Source organism: Pseudorca crassidens, chromosome 12, assembly GCF_039906515.1.
Source record: "Pseudorca crassidens isolate mPseCra1 chromosome 12, mPseCra1.hap1, whole genome shotgun sequence".
Taxonomy (NCBI): Eukaryota; Metazoa; Chordata; class Mammalia; order Artiodactyla; family Delphinidae; genus Pseudorca; species Pseudorca crassidens.
In genome coordinates this window covers 63,086,609-63,104,507 of record NC_090307.1, presented here as the reverse complement: position 1 = coordinate 63,104,507, position 17,899 = coordinate 63,086,609, and the positions used below count along the sequence as shown (strand labels likewise).

The window sequence follows — 17,899 nt, the reverse complement described above, 5'->3', positions numbered from 1 at the left end:
GGTTGGCAGGGAGGTGGTGATGGGAAGGGAAGAGAGGAGGGCACTGTGCCCAGGATTCTGGCCTCAACAGGTGGTGGGGGGACAGCCCCAAAGGTAGAGGGTCTGAGGAGCTCTCAGCCGGGAGCGGAGATGGGCTCCGACTGTGGAGCTGTGGGTCTCATGAGCTTGTGAAACACACGCAGCCCGTCGGGAAGCCCTCGGGCAGCTGAGTGGACGGGTCTGGAGATGTGAGGAGACTTGAGGGTCATCGATACACAGACGGTGTTGGGGCAGTGGAGTGATTGGAGCTGCCCGGAGAGAATGTGGAGGTGAGACAAGGACCCTGGGCAGCAGTCACACCTCAGAGATGGGTGGGGAGTCTGAGCCAGTAGGAGAGCGTGGGCCCGAGGACAGCAGCTTCAGAGCGGAAATTCAGTAGACAAGATACGCAGAGACAAGGCTGAACGCTGAAATCAATGACCTCGACAGGTGGGGTCAGAGCCAAACACCAGCAAGTTCAGGTTGAGGTGACGGCTTGGGGATGGTGCCTGCAGGATATTTGACTGCAGGGACAGTGATGCAAGGCCGTGCGTAGAAACCCGTGCGGTGTGCGTGGTTCTTTTTCTAAGATTAGCAGACCCGAGCATGTTTGCATGCCTGTGCGCAGGATGCAGTGGGGATGGGAAGGTAGAGATGCAGGAAGAGGGGCTGAGAGGGAGGGCCAGGGCCCCTCAGGCTGCGGATGGGGAGGCGCTGGCCATTGGCGTGGGCTGTCACCTTCTCCGCGTCACCGCAGGAAAGGCCATCTGAGGTGGGTGGCAGGAGGCTGAGAATCATTGCCTCGTGACTTTGTTCTCTCTGGAAAGCAAGCAGCTGGGTCGTCTGCCAGGAGTGAAAAGCCCTTGACAGAATTCTAGTTTGAGGAAAGTGTAAGGAGCTTGAAACAGCCGCTGTAGAAAAGCAGAATTTCCGTGGCATGGGGGAGGGGGCAGTTCACCAGATCCTCTGCCCAGCCCTGCATTCCTGCACCGCTGCCGCCCCGTCATCAGGCAGCACGGGACCGGCATCCCAACGGGCTCCCGCAGACGGGATGGACCTCAATGGGACAGAGCTGAGGATACGGAGAAGTTGATGAGCTCTAGGGGACCTGGAAGTGGGTTGAAAAGTGAGAAGGAACAGAAGGGAATGGAAGGACAGGGGGAAGAGAATCAAAGGGAAGGGGCTGGACGGCCCATCCCATTGCATTTCCCCTCACGAAGCCCCAGCTTGCTCCACGCCCTTTCCTGCTTACTGAGTAGAAAATGAACCTGAACTCACCCCTCCTTAAATGTCCCCTCATGGGGCGACCATAATGAGGGCAGGTCAGGGGCACAGGCTTTAAGAGGCTTGAAGGGGCCTTGACAGTCTCAGAAAACACACACCGTTTTCTTTTCTCTTATCCGCAGGGTTGTGAGCAGCCCCTCCCGCCAGGGGAGGCAGGAGGCGGTGCGTGTCCATCCACAGGGAAGGGACTCCCACTCCCAGCCAGGCAGCTGCCCCCGAAGAATTGTTTTCTAGCCCTCAGTAACCGTTGTCAGGGGAAGGTGGGTAACACCGATAAAAATGCTCATTTGTTCCACGTTTCTGACTTTCTTTCAGGGGGGCTGAACTTTTCCAGGCCACGATTGTAAAGGCTGTAAAGGCAAGAATTGAGGAAGAGAAAAAGTCCATGGACCAGCTTAAGAGGCAGTAAGGATGCTTTCCTTTTATTTGGGGTTTGCCTGGTCCCATTCTGCCAGCTCTCAGCTCCCAGGGAGCCCCAAGCCCTGAGGAATCCGTTTGTGGTAACTTTCACAACTGCCCAGGTGTTTGCTCTGGGTGTTGACTGAAATGGAAATGGTCCAAAGGAGGAGAGCATCGGGGTGGGGGGAAGGGGGCCGCCATGGGCGGTCCTAGTTCAGATGCTTACTCGGGAGCCTTGGGCAGGTCTGTCGAATTCTCTGAATTCCAGTTTCTATTTTTAAATCAGGACTCACAGTTCTACCTGAGTATTGGTAAAGATTAAACAGTTAGTGAATGAGACCGGGTCGTTCCCAGTAATACTCACTTGAAGTCCATCATATCTGTGGGTTAAGTGAACAAATACAGAGTTCTCACTTTGGAAGGATCTTTAGAGATAATGTAATCCAGTCTGCTTGGGAAGAAACTGATGACCCATGTAATAGATGACTTAAAATCCACAACTAGGGCTTCCCTGGTGGCGCAGTGGTTGAGAGTCCGCCTGCCGATGCAGGGGACACAGGTTCGTGCCCCGGTCCGGGAAGATCCCACATGCCGCGGAGCGGCTAGGCCCGTGAGCCATGGCCACTGAGCCTGCGCGTCCAGAGCCTGTGCTCCGCAACGGGAGAGGCCACACCAGTGAGAGGCCGGCATACTGGTAAAAAAAAAAAAAAAATCCACAACTAACCAGAGGCAGTACTAGAAATACACCCTGAATTTCCCTGTATCCAGTTCAAGGCCTCCTTTCCCACCACACCATTCTGGAGAACTCAAGTAATGGACTGACTCCACCCAGGAGATCTGAGAATTCTTTCTTTCTTTCTTTTTTTAATTAGCCCACTGAAAATAATTATTCTCTTAGAGTGAAATTTCTAGCAGTAAGTGGAACCTCTGAGGATTGCTAGTGCCTCACATGTTTGGGGCCAGGTTTAACAGCTGATGGCCATAGAATTCAAAACCTAGCCACTTTCTCTAAGGAAATGGAGGTACTCTGTCAGCCCACCAGGAAAATTCCCTGAGTTTGCTAGGACTACTTAATTCCATCCTGACCTCATTTTTCCAGCTTCTTTCCCCATGCAAAAATATTTGCCAGTAAAAATTACACTATCCCATGGCATGGTTATTTTCACAATCAAAGATATGAGTTATGTAATGAAATAATAATGAAAATACAGTATGGTATAACTATTACTATTGTTGTTTCTAGCTATCTAAATCAGGTGTAGAGAAATAACAAATTTGACCCCACGTGTAGAATGTGTTCTGAATTTCCCGTAAGTGAGACCTGTTACTATAATTCATGTCACTGGATTTTTCCATTTTTTTAAGAATGCATCCTCTCAAGTGAGAGGTCAGAATAAAAAAGAATGAAGGCAGTGATCATTGCAAAAGACAAATATTATTTAAGCTGCCCAAAAGAGAAATGTCACTTAAATCGGTTTAAAAACTTGGGCAATACATTCAGAATTTTAAGAAACTAAATTAAGAAATGAAATCTTTCACGAGGGCAGATGTGAGAGAAAAAGCTCAGCATTGCGGTTTCTGAATAGACTTCCTGAATAAACAGACAAAAAGCTGCAATTCAGCATTTTTCCAGATCCAATAAGAGATTAGATTTGACATGGAGAAGAGTCGCAGGGTCTGATAGAATACTCGAGAACATTTGAGGAGCAACTTCCTGTTTACAAAACAGTTCTCACGCGCATACCTCTTTTCACCTGACCTTCACGACAACTATGTGAGGCAGACAGTATCTAAAAAGATAATGCAAAACCTGGGAGAATAAAGGATTTATGTTTCATAATTTACTGTGTTCAGAATGGCTTTGGTACAAGGTATAAGTGGACTTAAAGTATTTAGCATAATTACTATTGATCATATGATTGAGCTAGCACCTGTGTAGCGCAAAATAACATGGGTATAAAAAAAAAAACCAAGGAGACGTGTCGCTAATAAGTAAGCATCCACAAGTCCCAAATGTTGACCACTTTGTCCATGATTTTAGCTGTTTGCATAAAAGTGTACAGGTAACTATGGGTGTGTTCTTGGCATTGCTGCTGCTGTTTTGTTGTACAGGATGGATCGCATCAAGGCCAGGCAACAGAAATACAAAAAGGGTAAGGAGAGGATGCTGAGCTTGACTCAGGAGTCAGGGGAAGGCCAGGACATCCAAAAACTCTCTGAAGAGGATGATGAAAGTATGTTGAAACATTTCCTTCTTAGCCCAGAGTACCTTGATGTTGAGTAAAAGCATGATATTGGGTAGGGCTGTGAAATAATGTTACTTTTCCTTATGCCAGTTTTATCAATGTATCTTTTTAACTCAGCAAGTTTTATGTTCCCATTGTGAGTGGGATGTGTTTGTTTGTTTCATAAAGTACATATTTAATGAGTCTGTGACTTTACAAGTATCCCCCCAGTTCAGCAAGACGACTTTAATATAACCTAGCTTCTGTTTCACGGACGTGTGATTCTGAAGAAAATAGGATGAGTTTGCTTCATTTGTTCCTTTAGGGAAGCTATTTAAGATACGCAGTCTACTGTTGCCTTTGATTTCTATAAATTTTATACAAAAATTAAATATGTAGGTCTCTGAATAATAGTAGTTAAGATATCATTCAATTATGGTCTGTTCCAATGAAACTTAAGATGAAATACATATTTATTATATCTAATTATAGATTTGTTATATCCAGTTAAGTTTAAAAGCTCTTTTTAAAGATGTTTGCATGGCGATTTTCTGTTTGAAAGGAATGGAGAAACAATGCATGGTATTCTGCCAGTGCATAATATCTATTTATCAACAGTAAATTTATATTTTTCCAACCATGCATTAAAATGATCACAAGAGAAATTTCTGGTTATTGGAATTATGCATTTTAACAAATTATTTGCCACTAAATTGTTCTATAATATTTGGGTGATGCTTCTTTTCTGTTAATTCCATGGAAAATTTACTGTGAGATGCATTTTTGACAGATAACCCCTTCATTATTATATTTCTTCATATGCCCTCAATTCCTAGAGAGAAAGTGAAAACGTGGCGTTATGTTAATAGAATACTGAGTATTTACCTTGTGAAATCGGCTGCTGACCCATGGAAACTTTTCAGATTCAGTAGAGTTTCTTTTCCTGACTTCTGATGTACTTTTGCAACTTGTCTAGATTTTGACAATTGAGTTGTTAAAGCGTGGTTTTCGAAGTTTGTTTTCTCACTTTCTAAGAATTAATATTTGGACATATTTTATTTTAGGAGAAGCAGACAAACAGAAAGCCAAGGGCAAAAAAAAGCAGTGGTGGCGGCCTTGGGTTGATCATGCTTCCAGTAGGTTTTCTTGATCCTCTTACAATTTCATCGATTCTAACCCTTATATCCTTGACCAGAATTCAGGCGTCCCCATGACCTGTGTGTCCCATGCATGGTTTGACGCTTGTGACTTGATAGGGGGTCAGAGGGTAGGAAATGTGATCTCTGTGGGTCTCTGAGCCCGACAGACGGAGTCGTCCAGAGCAATCAGCTGATTACCCTGTGGCTTACGTGCTCCCAAGTACCACTTACAGGCTCAGAAAGGGAAGAGGGATTGATTATGTATTATCCAATTCTGAGGTCCAGAGTTCTGCTGAGATGTATTTGTTTCATGGCTGAAAGCCCTTCTTAAAAATGAGTTTCAGCTCTTCCTGGGACTCTGCTTTAAGGAGAACCGCTATATTCGGAGTGTCCGTGACCCTCTTTGTAAGGCACTTGACGTGAATGCCAACGAGCACCAGCGCCCTCCCTCCCCGCCTCCCCATTCCCAGAGCTTTGATTCCATTTGCATGTAAAATTTCTGGGCAATTTATTAAACATAAAGATGAGGACCTTAAAACACATTTACTTTCTCACCCTGCCTCCTTCCCAGTTTCAAAACAGCTCTAAAACTACACTCTAAATTCAATGCCCAACATGTGGCTGGCCTCAGAGGCACCCGCAGCTCAGCCAGGACCAATTCAGAGCAAAGTCAGAAGATGGTTTTGGAAGAGCAGAGCTTCATAGCCACACAGAATTGGAGCATTACCCCGCTGATCACAAGAAAAAAAAAAATGGATGAGGAATCGTGGAACTCAGTGGCTTTATCTGCTCCGCTTGGCAAAGGGCACAGCACTCACTGTTGGCGATGGTATTCTAATGGAACGATCCATTTCAATCTGGCCCTCCTTGAATTTGTTAGACTATTGAATAATTATTAATTATCTTGCAAATTACTCAAAATGTCTTCAGCCGTTTGCGTCTTATGTCTCGATTACTGTAGCTAATGTAATCACGAGTAATATCACCAAGGTCCGTAACATCAGCAGGGTGATATTCAGAATCACTAGAAAATCACAGATCAGAATCCTTTCCCTCACCTAATTCTTACTGTCATTTAGATCTGGTATTGGCCTTTCACCCAAGAAATAATTTCCTAAAATCAGCAAGCCCATCTGAGGAAGTGATATTCAAAATTTGCTCAGGATACCTGGATGTAATCAAACGTAATCCCAAATATTGAATTTTAGCATTATGGTATAAAAAAAGTCCATGAGTTCTAAAGAGTTTCATTTTATTTGCTGCTCAAGTCCAAAGACAAAGATTCAAGTTGAAATTCCGTGTGACTCTTATGGTCCACTGGCGTGTCAGTCATGCTAACGATCTCGTAGTGCAGATGCTGTGTGCCGATTTCTATCAAGTCACAAGTAAACTGTGCCGATCTTTCTGTTTTAAAGGGCCCTTTGCTAATTTAGAGAGACCTATCCATTTCAAAATGGTGTCATACTGATGTTTTGTCCTTTCGTCCGGGGTTACATTCCTACTGCAATCGTTGTGGTTCTTTCCTTTGCTCATGTAAACATTGCATTTTGGAAGGAATTGGATATGGTCTTTGATCATCACCTTATGAGTTGGTTATCCTTGAAAGAACTTCTTCTGAAGGTTATTGACTTTAGATTTTCTGATTCATTTCACCCTCATTATATCAAGTTCTTGAAGGCTGGTATTACACTACCTGTGCCTGTTACAAGACTTCCAGTGCAATAATGCTGGGATGTGTGCCACTCATAGTTTGGAATCAGAGTCTGACCGTGGCGTTAAAATTTTTCTACAAAACATATTCCTTTTTACCAGCTGGTGAGGAAAGGAAAGGAATTGACATGAGGTTTATTTTGTAGACTGTGACGATTTCCAGAACTTGCCTGGAAGCACTTTATTGAAAGCCCTTTTTCTGATCTCTCTTGAGTCACTGGGCTTTTACATATTCCTTAGAGGTGGCAAGTGTAAGAATAAGTGTCTTTGGAGTGCCCTTGTGTAAACGCATTGACGACGTAATAATGCTGTTACGTTGTTCATATTATGGGTAAGCATCTGAGATGCTTAACATGGTCTGTAGGGGGCACCCTCTCAGTTCCATATCTATGTGCACACAAACCATTGCATCATTGCTGTTCAATGATACCTTCCATCCTCGTGTAGTGGGTCTCCGTGTCCATTCTGTACAGCCCAAGTCAGTGCCAAGCGTCACTTTATTGTCAAATATCTGAAATAAAGGGCCAAGTTCCTTTGGGATACAGGTGGTGGGATTTTAAAAGTCATTTTCACACTCAGCCGTCAGCATCAGCATTCATGGTACATATATGGACCCAGGCTGGGGCAGGATAGCTATCAGAACCCAGAAACGTATATATAAGAGCTTCTCTACTTGTTATTAGCAGATAGAACTTCAGAAAATAGTCTCTATTTCCTAGTTTTATTTCAATAACAATTTATAAAGGAATTGGAGACTTTTAAAATACTTCCTTCTTTTTTTGATGTGTTAATTGTACTTGTCATGTACAAATTGGCAACATTTTTCAAATAATAAAAATCAGTGTTATGACTGTGATGAAAAATGTTTGGACTCAGTATCCACATGAAAAAAAGTTATTGAAGGTATGATTGAATACAATTGAAGCTATTGTTGATTTTAGAGGCTATAATGAGGGTAAAATGTTCAATATTGGAAATCTTGGTTTTTACCAAATGACCACGTGACGTCAAGTCCATGTGACTTTCCCTCAAATCTCTGAGCTTATCTGAAGCATTACTTTCATGGTCACCCTCACTGTCCAACAGAATGCTGTGACTTTGGTTTGTTCTTGCTTATTCTTACCTTATTTTGAATTGCGTTTATTTCCTCAGGCTTAGGCCCAGTCCTCTGGGCCTGGTTCTTTCTTCAAAATAAAAATAACAAATTACAGTGCTTCTGTTCAAGGATATAAGGCCCAATTCATGCACACTGCATCTTCACGATGGAGCCTTCAGATTTGTCTGAAATCTGGGCAGAATTATTCACTGTTGTGTTTAGTGATATTCAAGCAACTAATTTTCAACAAGCCAAGGTTCCCCATGACCTTACAACGGAGAAGTCCAAAAGATAAATAAAGACATCACGTGATGTCATCCAAAAGACACCTCAGCATTTGAAAACACAAATGTAACTTGAAAATATGAATATGTTTTCCTGCAATGATGGTACAGTTCTTGTAGCATCAGAAATGCACATGCTGGGTCTCTTTTCTCTGATAAAGTAATGATCAAATTGATAAAGATTCCATTCTCAAACTTCTTTAACTCTCTGAACATTTCAGCTCTCTCTGCTCCCGTGCTTAAGACAGCAGTATGTCCCGGTAGGGACAATGTCAGGCAAGGCAAGGACGATCCATACTGTTTGTGCTTTGGGTCTTATGGTCGGCACAGTTCTCCTCAAATTTCAGTAAGTGACTGAGGGCTCCTGGTTGACCAGAAGCCTCACAGCGCTAAACTGTGTGGACCATGTCTGCCGGACCTCCATCTGTCCCATTCTAGGCGTAGAAACAGCCAGAGTGTGGTGGTGGTGCTCTTTTTTTGATGTTACCTGCCCATTTGCTCCTCATGACAATGTGTGATTTTTTAAAAAAACTCTTTCAAATGTCTTGCCATCTGTATTACGGCCCCATGTCTGCACAGTATAAAGTGAAGGAGAAGGCTGGTGACACTGATTCTTGCTCCTGAATCATCCTGATTAGCTTTGCTACAGCAGTTTGGACCCATTCAGACAACAGCAAAGCCTCTGCTTCCCTTTGGCCTTGCCTAAAGGCCCCAAAGTGCTGAATTGTGACACGATGATAGTTTTCAGTCTTTGGCCATCTTGGTAACCAAAGCGGCTGCCGCAGAGCTGATCTGGTGCATCTGTGTAAAATTTGCTATGAAAAAGGAAGAAAACGCCAGATGAATGCAGCTGTGGCCAAGTCTCCTCGGAGGCCTGGACGAGGCCTGGTGCTCTGCAGACCACATAGCACCCCCTCATCTCCTGTTTCCTCCACCCCACCAACGTCTCTTGCTGTGGTCCTTTGAAGGACAATTTGTGTGTCTTTGGGGGCATTTCATTCATACGCCCCCAGTTATCTCATATCTCTTCCAAGAAATAAGTAAATATTTTGTTTTGCTTAGTGGTCAGGAGTGGAGATTACTATTTGTTTGAAACGGACAGTGAAGAGGAGGAAGAGGAAGAATTAAAAAAGGAGGATGAAGAGCCTCCACGAAGGTCAGCTTTCCAGGTAATTACGGGGATGAGGGAATCACGGTCTTTGCTAGTTGAAGAGTTTTTCTTCTTGACAGACCTTGATTGCAGGCCTAGATTTCTTCTGCCGTGTTCATATGTTGTAGCTCCCAGAAGCGTCTGATTTACATCTGAAACAGTGTGTCCCATCCTGCTGCTTGCTGTCAGCGTTGCCATCATTACCGCAAGAGTTCCTGCGGGAGCACTGGTCCAGCCAGGGCTTCGTTCATTTGCATAAAAAATTCTGATGCTCTATCAAAACTAAGGCTTCCTTGGGTGAACTTTCCTTTGCTGGCATTGCTTTGTGTTGTTTGAGTGGACTTCTAGTTCCATAGGTGAAATAGTTGACCATGAAAATAAAAGCCCTGCTTTGTTGTGAACGTAAACGGTCATTTCAGTGTTACTTCAAATTTTGAAAATCAGTTCCGTTTGTATTGCTAAAGATTTTAGAATGTATTGAAATCATGAAAACCTCCAGCCCAGTTTTGACGTTCTCAGCTTAACGGCCTTTCTTTTTCAGAGCCTGCTGTATCATTCTTGGCGCTAGGACTCACCAGCCTAGTATCGTGTATCCAGTGAATGTATAGTGCTTGTTAAAGTCAGTAGAGTTACCTATGGGATGAAAACTTGGTATAGATTTCTGTTACAAAGGAGCGTATAGAGGACTCTTCTTTCCCATTTGTTAGACTACAGGGCACACGGAAGGACGTCCATCCAGGCTCATGATGTGTCCATGAGAAGCCCATTGTCAGCTTGCTGGCCAGGTCTTCCCAAGCTGGCAGGTTATCTCCACCCCTGTCTTCCCAGTGAAATTGAAGAACTAAATTATTCACCGGGACACCTTGCTTTGAGGCTTTGTCACCGGCCCCATTACCTCCCGTGTGTGTTTCTTGATGACAGTGTCTATGTGCATGTCTGTAGCTGGCTTATCGAATACTAATAACTTGACTTGTTTATTTTTATTCCAACGAGTTTTCCTCTAACCATCACTCATCATGCAGCAGAGGAGAGAACATGACCATCTTCACCATTTTTACAGATTACATGAACGATAGGCTATTTTCTTTATTCCTAACCTACAAGCAGGGTATATTTGATTCCACATTCAGTGATGAGCACGTTTTAACTTAGTCGATGTAATTATAGAGACAAACTCATACCAATGTCATATATTAAATGATCAGTTTTTGGTTTTTTTCTACTAATTACTCTTGCTTTGTCCTTCTTTGTAGAGAGCTATTGGGAAGTTTGCGTCAGCCATTTTAGCCTTGCCAAAGTCTGTCATTAAACTTCCCAAAACTATTCTTCAGTATTTAATCAGAGCTGCAAAGGTATTTGATGTTTTACTGATGTGTGGTGTGTGGCCCTCCGCTCTGTAGACCTTTAGACGAGCAGATCCCGTTGCTCCACATCTGTGTTTTCCCTGTTCTATACATCGTATGATGAAGGAATTAGAAGAATTTAAACTATTAGGCAAACTTTTCCAAAAACTGTTCTGAGAAGACAAATTTCTTATTATGTGTTTTTCGGTGGACATCAGAGCCGATTTAAAAAATAGAAAGAGAAAATGCAGATACAGATCTAATTTCTCCCCTTCTCGTAGTTTCGCCTAAGTCACATCTCATGTTAAAAGGTCACATCTGGTTGCATGCATCAGATATGATATGTCAAAGTATGATCATTTTTCTCAGAAAGCTGGTAAAATTAGGAATCAGTAATAAAAGACTCATTTTGCTCCATCTCCTTTCTGGCTCCCTTTTAAGCCTCCACCTTCCTAAACTGGACTCTTCTGGCATCTTCCTCCCTGCGTTCAGCATCTCTCTTCACTGGGCTGAGCTGCCGTGGAGGTCTACGCAGCCGCCACACTCCATGTCGTCAGGGATGCTGCTGTTACAGTTATTTGTTAATTCACCCACTGCACAACAGAAAGTATCCGGCTACCTGTGCTGTGGTCACTAAGTTACTGGAAATCATAAACAATGAATCGCTATTCTTGTACTTTATAGAAAGCCATTTCTCCTGACTTAATCTGGAGTAAGCACTTGAACTAATAAAATGTTCCTCCCGGGTTTAGATAGTGAGGGAGACCTTTGCTTCTCGCCTTTCACCTGGGGGTCTTATTTAAGTGCAGGTTATTTAGATTCAGCAGGTCCAGTGGGACCTGCAATTCTATGTTTTTCTCAAGCTCCCAGGTGAAGTGTAAATGCTGGTTTGCCTTGAGTAGCAGGGTCTCGACCTCTGGGCTCCTTCCCTTTTTAAAATGCCAGGATTCTGACTTTTAGTTTAATATTCCCTGTTGCCACTTCCCTGGGTTTCTTTTCCTCTCCCCTTTTACGACGGCACTATGAGTCTCTCCATTCATATTTACGAATTTATATGGAAGACTGCAATGTGATTATCCCCCATCTTACTGTAAAAAAAAAAATTTTTTTGTTACGGGCAACAAAAAGAAAGGTCTGGATCACAACTGAATTAAAGAACATTTTAGAAAACAACCAATTTCAGTTCAAGATCTACACTTCCATAAAGTTCTCTCCTGTTTCAAACATTAAATGTATTTTGCATAAGAAGTTTTCAGTCAAAGGAATCCCATTTCCCTAACGTTTACAGTGCAATCACTTAGGGCAGAGCCTGAGATGAAGTTAGGCCAGTGGCAGTAGCAGTTGGAGAAGCCGGACGTCATTTATGCACATTTTCATATGTTTTTCTCCTTAGGATTAGTGTGCGTGTGTCTGTTCTCCAGAGACACCGTGACAGTGGGTGATAGTTACCTCTGTGACTTCAGAACTGAGATGTTTCAGAACGAAACTTAGTGTCTCAACTCTGTAAGAATTGGGACGTTTCCTCTTCCTCCTTCATTATCAACTCTTTCCTGAAACAGTTGGCCTGGTCCTCTGTCCGATGTTCCTGGAACTGTAAAATATTCGTATTTCCAAACATCGACACAGAGAGCGTTTACCTACAGATGAGGCCTTGGCGTAAGAGTCTCTCCGTCCCTCCTCTCCCCTTACTGGCATGATCCAAACTCTCATCTCAATGAGAAAGCACCAACAGGATCAATCATTTAAGGACCACACGTAGCACCAGGAATGCCTTTCCAATAAGGCAACATCTGAGTGGCCCGAGCCCTTTCTACGAGATTCCTTCAGTTCTGTCCTGAACCCACCCTGCTCTCTCCTTCCCACCCTCCCTCCCAGAGGCTTCATTTTTCTTCAGAGCAAAAGACTTGTGCACCTAATACATTCACAAATCCTGAATCACTTTCTTATTTTCTACTTTGGCATTCTTGCTTTATCTAAAACCAGTATCATAATAACACTTTTTTTAAGGAAATGTCACCATATGTATCTGTTAAGCCTGAAAATTTCTCGAGTTTAGCATTTCAGAGTTTTTTTTAAAATCAATATTTTGCCGAAGCAAGTTTGCCTATTAAAATCCTAAACCTCAGAGCTACTCTTAATAGAATTCCCAATTAACACGCTCAATAAACATCGACCGTGAATTCCTTTTTTTGGTGCTTCTCCTTCAAATTCCAGTTCTTCTCACTTTCCAAAATATGTTTTTGGCATAAAATAGGAGAATTTTTGGCCTCCTGTGTTTCTTATTCAGACACTGTACAGATCTTACATGTGTGTGAATTGCCCGTAAGATTCAGATTTCTACCTGTGAAGAAAAAGGAAATGTTCTGTCTTGGTAACCCATGACCTTTACATTTCCATGTATGGAAAAGTTGAATCCCTCTTTAGTTTTACAATGCCAGTGGTTTGCTTACACTCTGTTTTTCAAAGATTTCAGAAATCTGAAAATAATATAGCATAAAATGAAAGTGTCTGGGTTTTCAAGCGCCCCCAGGAAACACTCCTTTAACTTTATCTTCCTAATAGAAAACCCAGCTTCCCTGAGACCAGGTGTGTGTGGGTGCACGCAGAGCATGCTGCTCGGCTTCGAGGCTGTGGATGGCTGACTTTGCGTGTCAGGGGTTTCTTTCTGTTCCTTCTGCATGACTTGGGATACGGTTGCTGGGCGGGCTGTTCACAATTGCTCTGTTACGGTTATTGGTTGTACTGTATTAATGCAACTGTTTTTAGCTATTGAACGACAATGACAAAAGGCAACCAGAGGCACCCCAGTTTTCCTCCTGTACCATTCTGGAATAACCCCTTAACCTTCATATCACATTATTTTTCCTCTCCAAATACGAATCAATCTACAAAGCCCTTTCTCAAGTTGCTGGTAATAGCTGTTATTCACAAGAGAGGGTATTGGGAATTCCCTGGTGGTCCAGTGGTTAGGGCTCCGTGCTTCCACTGCAGGGGACACAGGTTCGATCCCTGGTTGGGGAACTAAGATCCTGCAAGCCGAGGGGCACGGCCAAAAAGAAAAAAAAAAACAGAAAAAAAGAAGAGAGAGTATCAAACATGCAAAAGTATTTTCCCAAAGTAAATGAACAAAAGATGTTTGGGGTTTAACTCAAAGTTTATTTGTGCCGGGAGAAAACGAATGACACCTAGCCAGGCTTCCAGCTTGTTCCTAGCGTGTATAATGCAATAGGATCAGGAACTAAGTATCACAGATGGTGGTGGGATGTGGGGATGTGGGAGAAATGGTGGTTTGTAGACCCAAAGTATCTCATGATTGTCTGATACCGAACAAAATATATGCCTACAACATCTGTTTTCACATTTTATTTCATGATAATGGAAATAGCACAGGTCAGCTCAGTGTATTGAGGGATATGTGAAAGAGAAGTTTACTTTGTGTTCAGAGAAAGAAAAGATTCTGAAGGTCAGGAAGCTTGGTATTGGTCCCTTTTCTTTTAATTCAGCTTATTAAAAATCCAGAAAATAATGGTGTTTTCTCCCTTCAGTTTGTTTATCAAGCCTGGATTACTGACCCTAAAACAGCACTCCGACAGAGGCGCAAAGAGAAAAAAAGATCTGCAAGAGAAGAACAGAAAAGAAGGAGAAAAGGATCTGGGGATGGTAAGTGATGAATGCGGCAGCACCCCTGCTTCTGTGACCTTGAACACAAATGAGGAACCGCAAAAGACAAGCTTGGGAGGAATGAAATTCTTGACTTCTAAAGAGTGCAAAGAGTTTTACCTACCCTTAATTACTCAGGTCTTGGAATAAAGTAAAACATGAATTTAAGTTAAGGTGCATTTTATAAAGTGAGAAGAGAGAGAGAAGCAAAATAAACCTAAAGAAAGTAGAAGGAAAATAATAATTTTTAGGTGGATATTAAGTTATAGAAAAGAAATATAAGATACAACCTGATTATTAAGTGAAAAGCTGTTCTTGGAAAAAACTAATGATAAAGATGAACCTATGGAAATTTGATCAAGAAAAAAAGGGAAAGCACAATTAAAGTGTAGTCAGGAACCAAAATGGAACATAGCCACCAGTGCCATATTCAACATTATACTGATTCATTTGAAAACATATGATAGGAACACATCTCTAAGGGGGAAAAGAATTCCAAACGACAGTAAGACACACCAAAAGCAAAGTTAAAGAGCAAGTGGGGCAATCAGGAAAAATATTTTCATTATATATCAGACTAAAGACTAGTGTTCCAGATAGATTAAGAACTTCTAAAAATCAGTAAAAGAAAAATTCAACCCAATGAATGAACGGATGTGAAAAACAATTCGAGATCAGAAAATAGAAATGGCCAAAAGGAGCTCAATTTCAGTAGTAGTACAAGAAACACAAACTAAATATTTTTGACATACTGTTTTTTTAACCTATTGGATTGGCAAGAACCTAAACATTTGATAGTATCGCTGTTTGGAGCTAGTGGGAGCCTACGTATTTGTGGTGGTGTAAAGCAGCATATCCACTTTGAAGAGCAGGTGTCAGCATCCATGAAAATTTTAAATGTGTGTCTCCTACCAGAGATCTGTCCCACCTCCAGGTGTACGGCTTAACTTCAATCAATATTTGCACATGAGCACAAGCACACGTGTCCAAGAATATTCATCAAACATTATTTATAACTAACAAAAATTTGGAAACATCCTGAATGCCCACATAAAGAAGAAGAATCAAGTAAATTATGTTACCAATGTATTATGGCATACGACTGAGTAATTTAAAAAATGATATGGGCTACTTTGAACTGACTTGGAGAACAATTCCTGACATATTGTTAAATGAAAAGCATTATGCTGCAAACTGGCATGCACATTATGAAACCATTTATGAAACAAAGGAAACCAGAGTGCCTCCAGACAATGTTTTGCATTTTTAATGGGTACATATAGTCGTGTATAAATGCCAGAGGAAGATCAGGAAGAATACTTAGCAAGTTAATTACAGTGGTGACCTCTGGCAGAGGGTGGGGAGAGACTGAGATTAAGGGGTAGGATTCAAGGGACCTTTAGCCTTGTTATATTTTAGTTCTTTACAAAGAAAATGTATATATAGATTCTTTGTGAAATTTAAAGTGTATTCAAAAAAGAAAAGAAAAGGAAAACATAATTTCTAATGGAACTCTAATTGCAAAGCCGTTCTCCTTTCTGACCACTCTGGTCGCTGCTACCTCCCGGTAGCTTTTAGTTTAGTTTAGTTTATTGGTTTAAAAAAGGCAAAATTAAGACACAGGCAATGTAGCAAGTCAAGCAATAAAGAAGTGGATGCGGGCTTCCCTGGTGGCTCAGCGGTTGGGAGTCCGCCTGCCAATGCAGGGGACACGGGTTTGAGCCCTGGTCTAGGAGAATCCCACATGCCGCGGAGCGACTGGGCCCGTGCGCCACAGCTACTGAGCCTGCGCTCTAGAGCCCGCGAGCCACAACTACTGAGCCCGCGTGCTGCAACTACTGAACCCACGTGCCTGGAGCCCGTGCTCCACAGCAGGAGAGGCCACCGCAATGAGAAGCCCGCACGGCGCGACGGAGAGTGGCCCCTGCTTGCCGCAACTATAGAGAAGCCCGCGCGCAGCAACGAAGACCCAACACAGCCAAAAATAAATAAATTAATTAATTAATTAAAAAAAAAAAAAAGAAGTGGATGCACAGTCTGGCCTTGAAAGCTACCCTGAGGCACCAAAGCCTTGCATTGGTTGTGCTCTCTTCCGCCCCTTTCCTGTGACGTACAGGCAGTGTTTCCTTTGTTTCAAAAATGAGTCCATGCCGTCCAAATTCTCCTGTACGTTCATCAGCAATGTATCATGAACACTTCTCCAATTAAGTATTTATAAAACTATGTCATCCTTTTTTTATAGCTGCAAACTATTCTATAATATGGATATGCATAATTTATCCAACTCTTCCATCACTAATGGACATAAGGTTTGCTTCCAGATTTTGCCACAATTAAGAATGCTGTCATAGATATCCTTGCACAGAAGTTCACATGTAGTCGTGTGTGTGTGTATCTACATGCATGGCAAAAAGTCAGGAAGAACACACACTTTCCACAAAATAGATGATCGAAAGTGGGATTTCTGGGTTAAAGTGGGTGCTTTTTTACTTTAATAAATATCTTCCCAAAAGGTTTTAGAAATTTATACTCCTATGTATAAGGTGCAGGAGTGTCTATTCCCCTGTAGCCTTATCCCATAGGCTGTTACTACTCTTTTTATTGTGTGTCTTTCTCAAGGATGACAAACGGCTTTTATTTTCATTTGAATTTTCCTAACTAATGAGATTGAACATTTCCTATTTCATATTTTCTTGGTATTTTTTACTTTCAAATCTGAGATTTAAAATTTTTATCATGTTCCATACTGTCATTCTATTGGGTTGTTTGTCTTTATTAATTTAGGAAATATTTATATGTTAGGGATATTATCCTTTTTTAAGTGTTACAAGTATCTTTTTTCCAATCCAATGCTTATCTTTTGATTTAGTTTATGGTATATGTTTTCTAAGCAATGTTTAATTTTTTTGTGATGTCAAATAGGTCTGAATTTCTTTTTGCAATTTCTATGTTTTCATCTTGTTTAAGGAAGTCTTCCCCCCCAATTTTATGCAAATGTTTTCTTATATTTCCTCTTAATTTTATTTACCTTTTAAATTTTTTATTATTCTGTGAAGTAGAGGTCTATTATGCTAAACCTTTTCGGTAATGTCTTCCTTTTTCCATTGAAGTTAAATGCTCCTTTTCTCAATATTAAGCTCCCATTTGTGGTACGGCTCTTAGGTATGTTTCTGGACTCTGTATTCTGATCCTCTATCCTACTGTCTAGATCTGAGCCACTGTCCTATATTTTTGAGTCCAGTAGCTAGAGTTAGTTTTAATATTTAGTGTTGCAAACTTCCCTCACGATGCTCCTTTTTTCAAAATTGTATTTCCTACTCTCAGACGTTTGTTCTCCCAAAATTATTGGGCCAGTTCTAAAAAACTTTAGTCATCTTGTTAATATCTCATTAATCTGTATCATGAAGATTATTTCATGCATAGATGCACCATCGTTTACCTACAAATCTAGGACAGCAATAATTCAAAGATATTGGGACAGAAATAAATGTTTACTTCTTTAATAAATATTTATTCAGCACCTTTTTGATACAAGGGATCATCCCTTCTTCGTCGGCAGATGAAACAAGTAGCATCTGTCCTTCCAGAGTG

The 17,899-nt window shown here is 41.7% G+C and overlaps 1 protein-coding gene across 1 annotated transcript in view; it reads left to right on the top strand.

Annotated features, from left to right (window-relative positions):
* Positions 1-17,899, top strand: part of PIEZO2 (piezo type mechanosensitive ion channel component 2) — a 148,754-nt gene that overhangs the window by 91,006 nt on the left and 39,849 nt on the right. Inside the window, exons 27-31 of the mRNA XM_067699726.1 lie at positions 1,618-1,707; positions 3,814-3,935; positions 4,991-5,062; positions 9,218-9,324; positions 14,194-14,308. Of these exons, the coding sequence (XP_067555827.1) occupies positions 1,618-1,707; positions 3,814-3,935; positions 4,991-5,062; positions 9,218-9,324; positions 14,194-14,308 (506 nt within the window). The remainder of the gene's footprint in view (positions 1-1,617; positions 1,708-3,813; positions 3,936-4,990; positions 5,063-9,217; positions 9,325-14,193; positions 14,309-17,899) is intronic.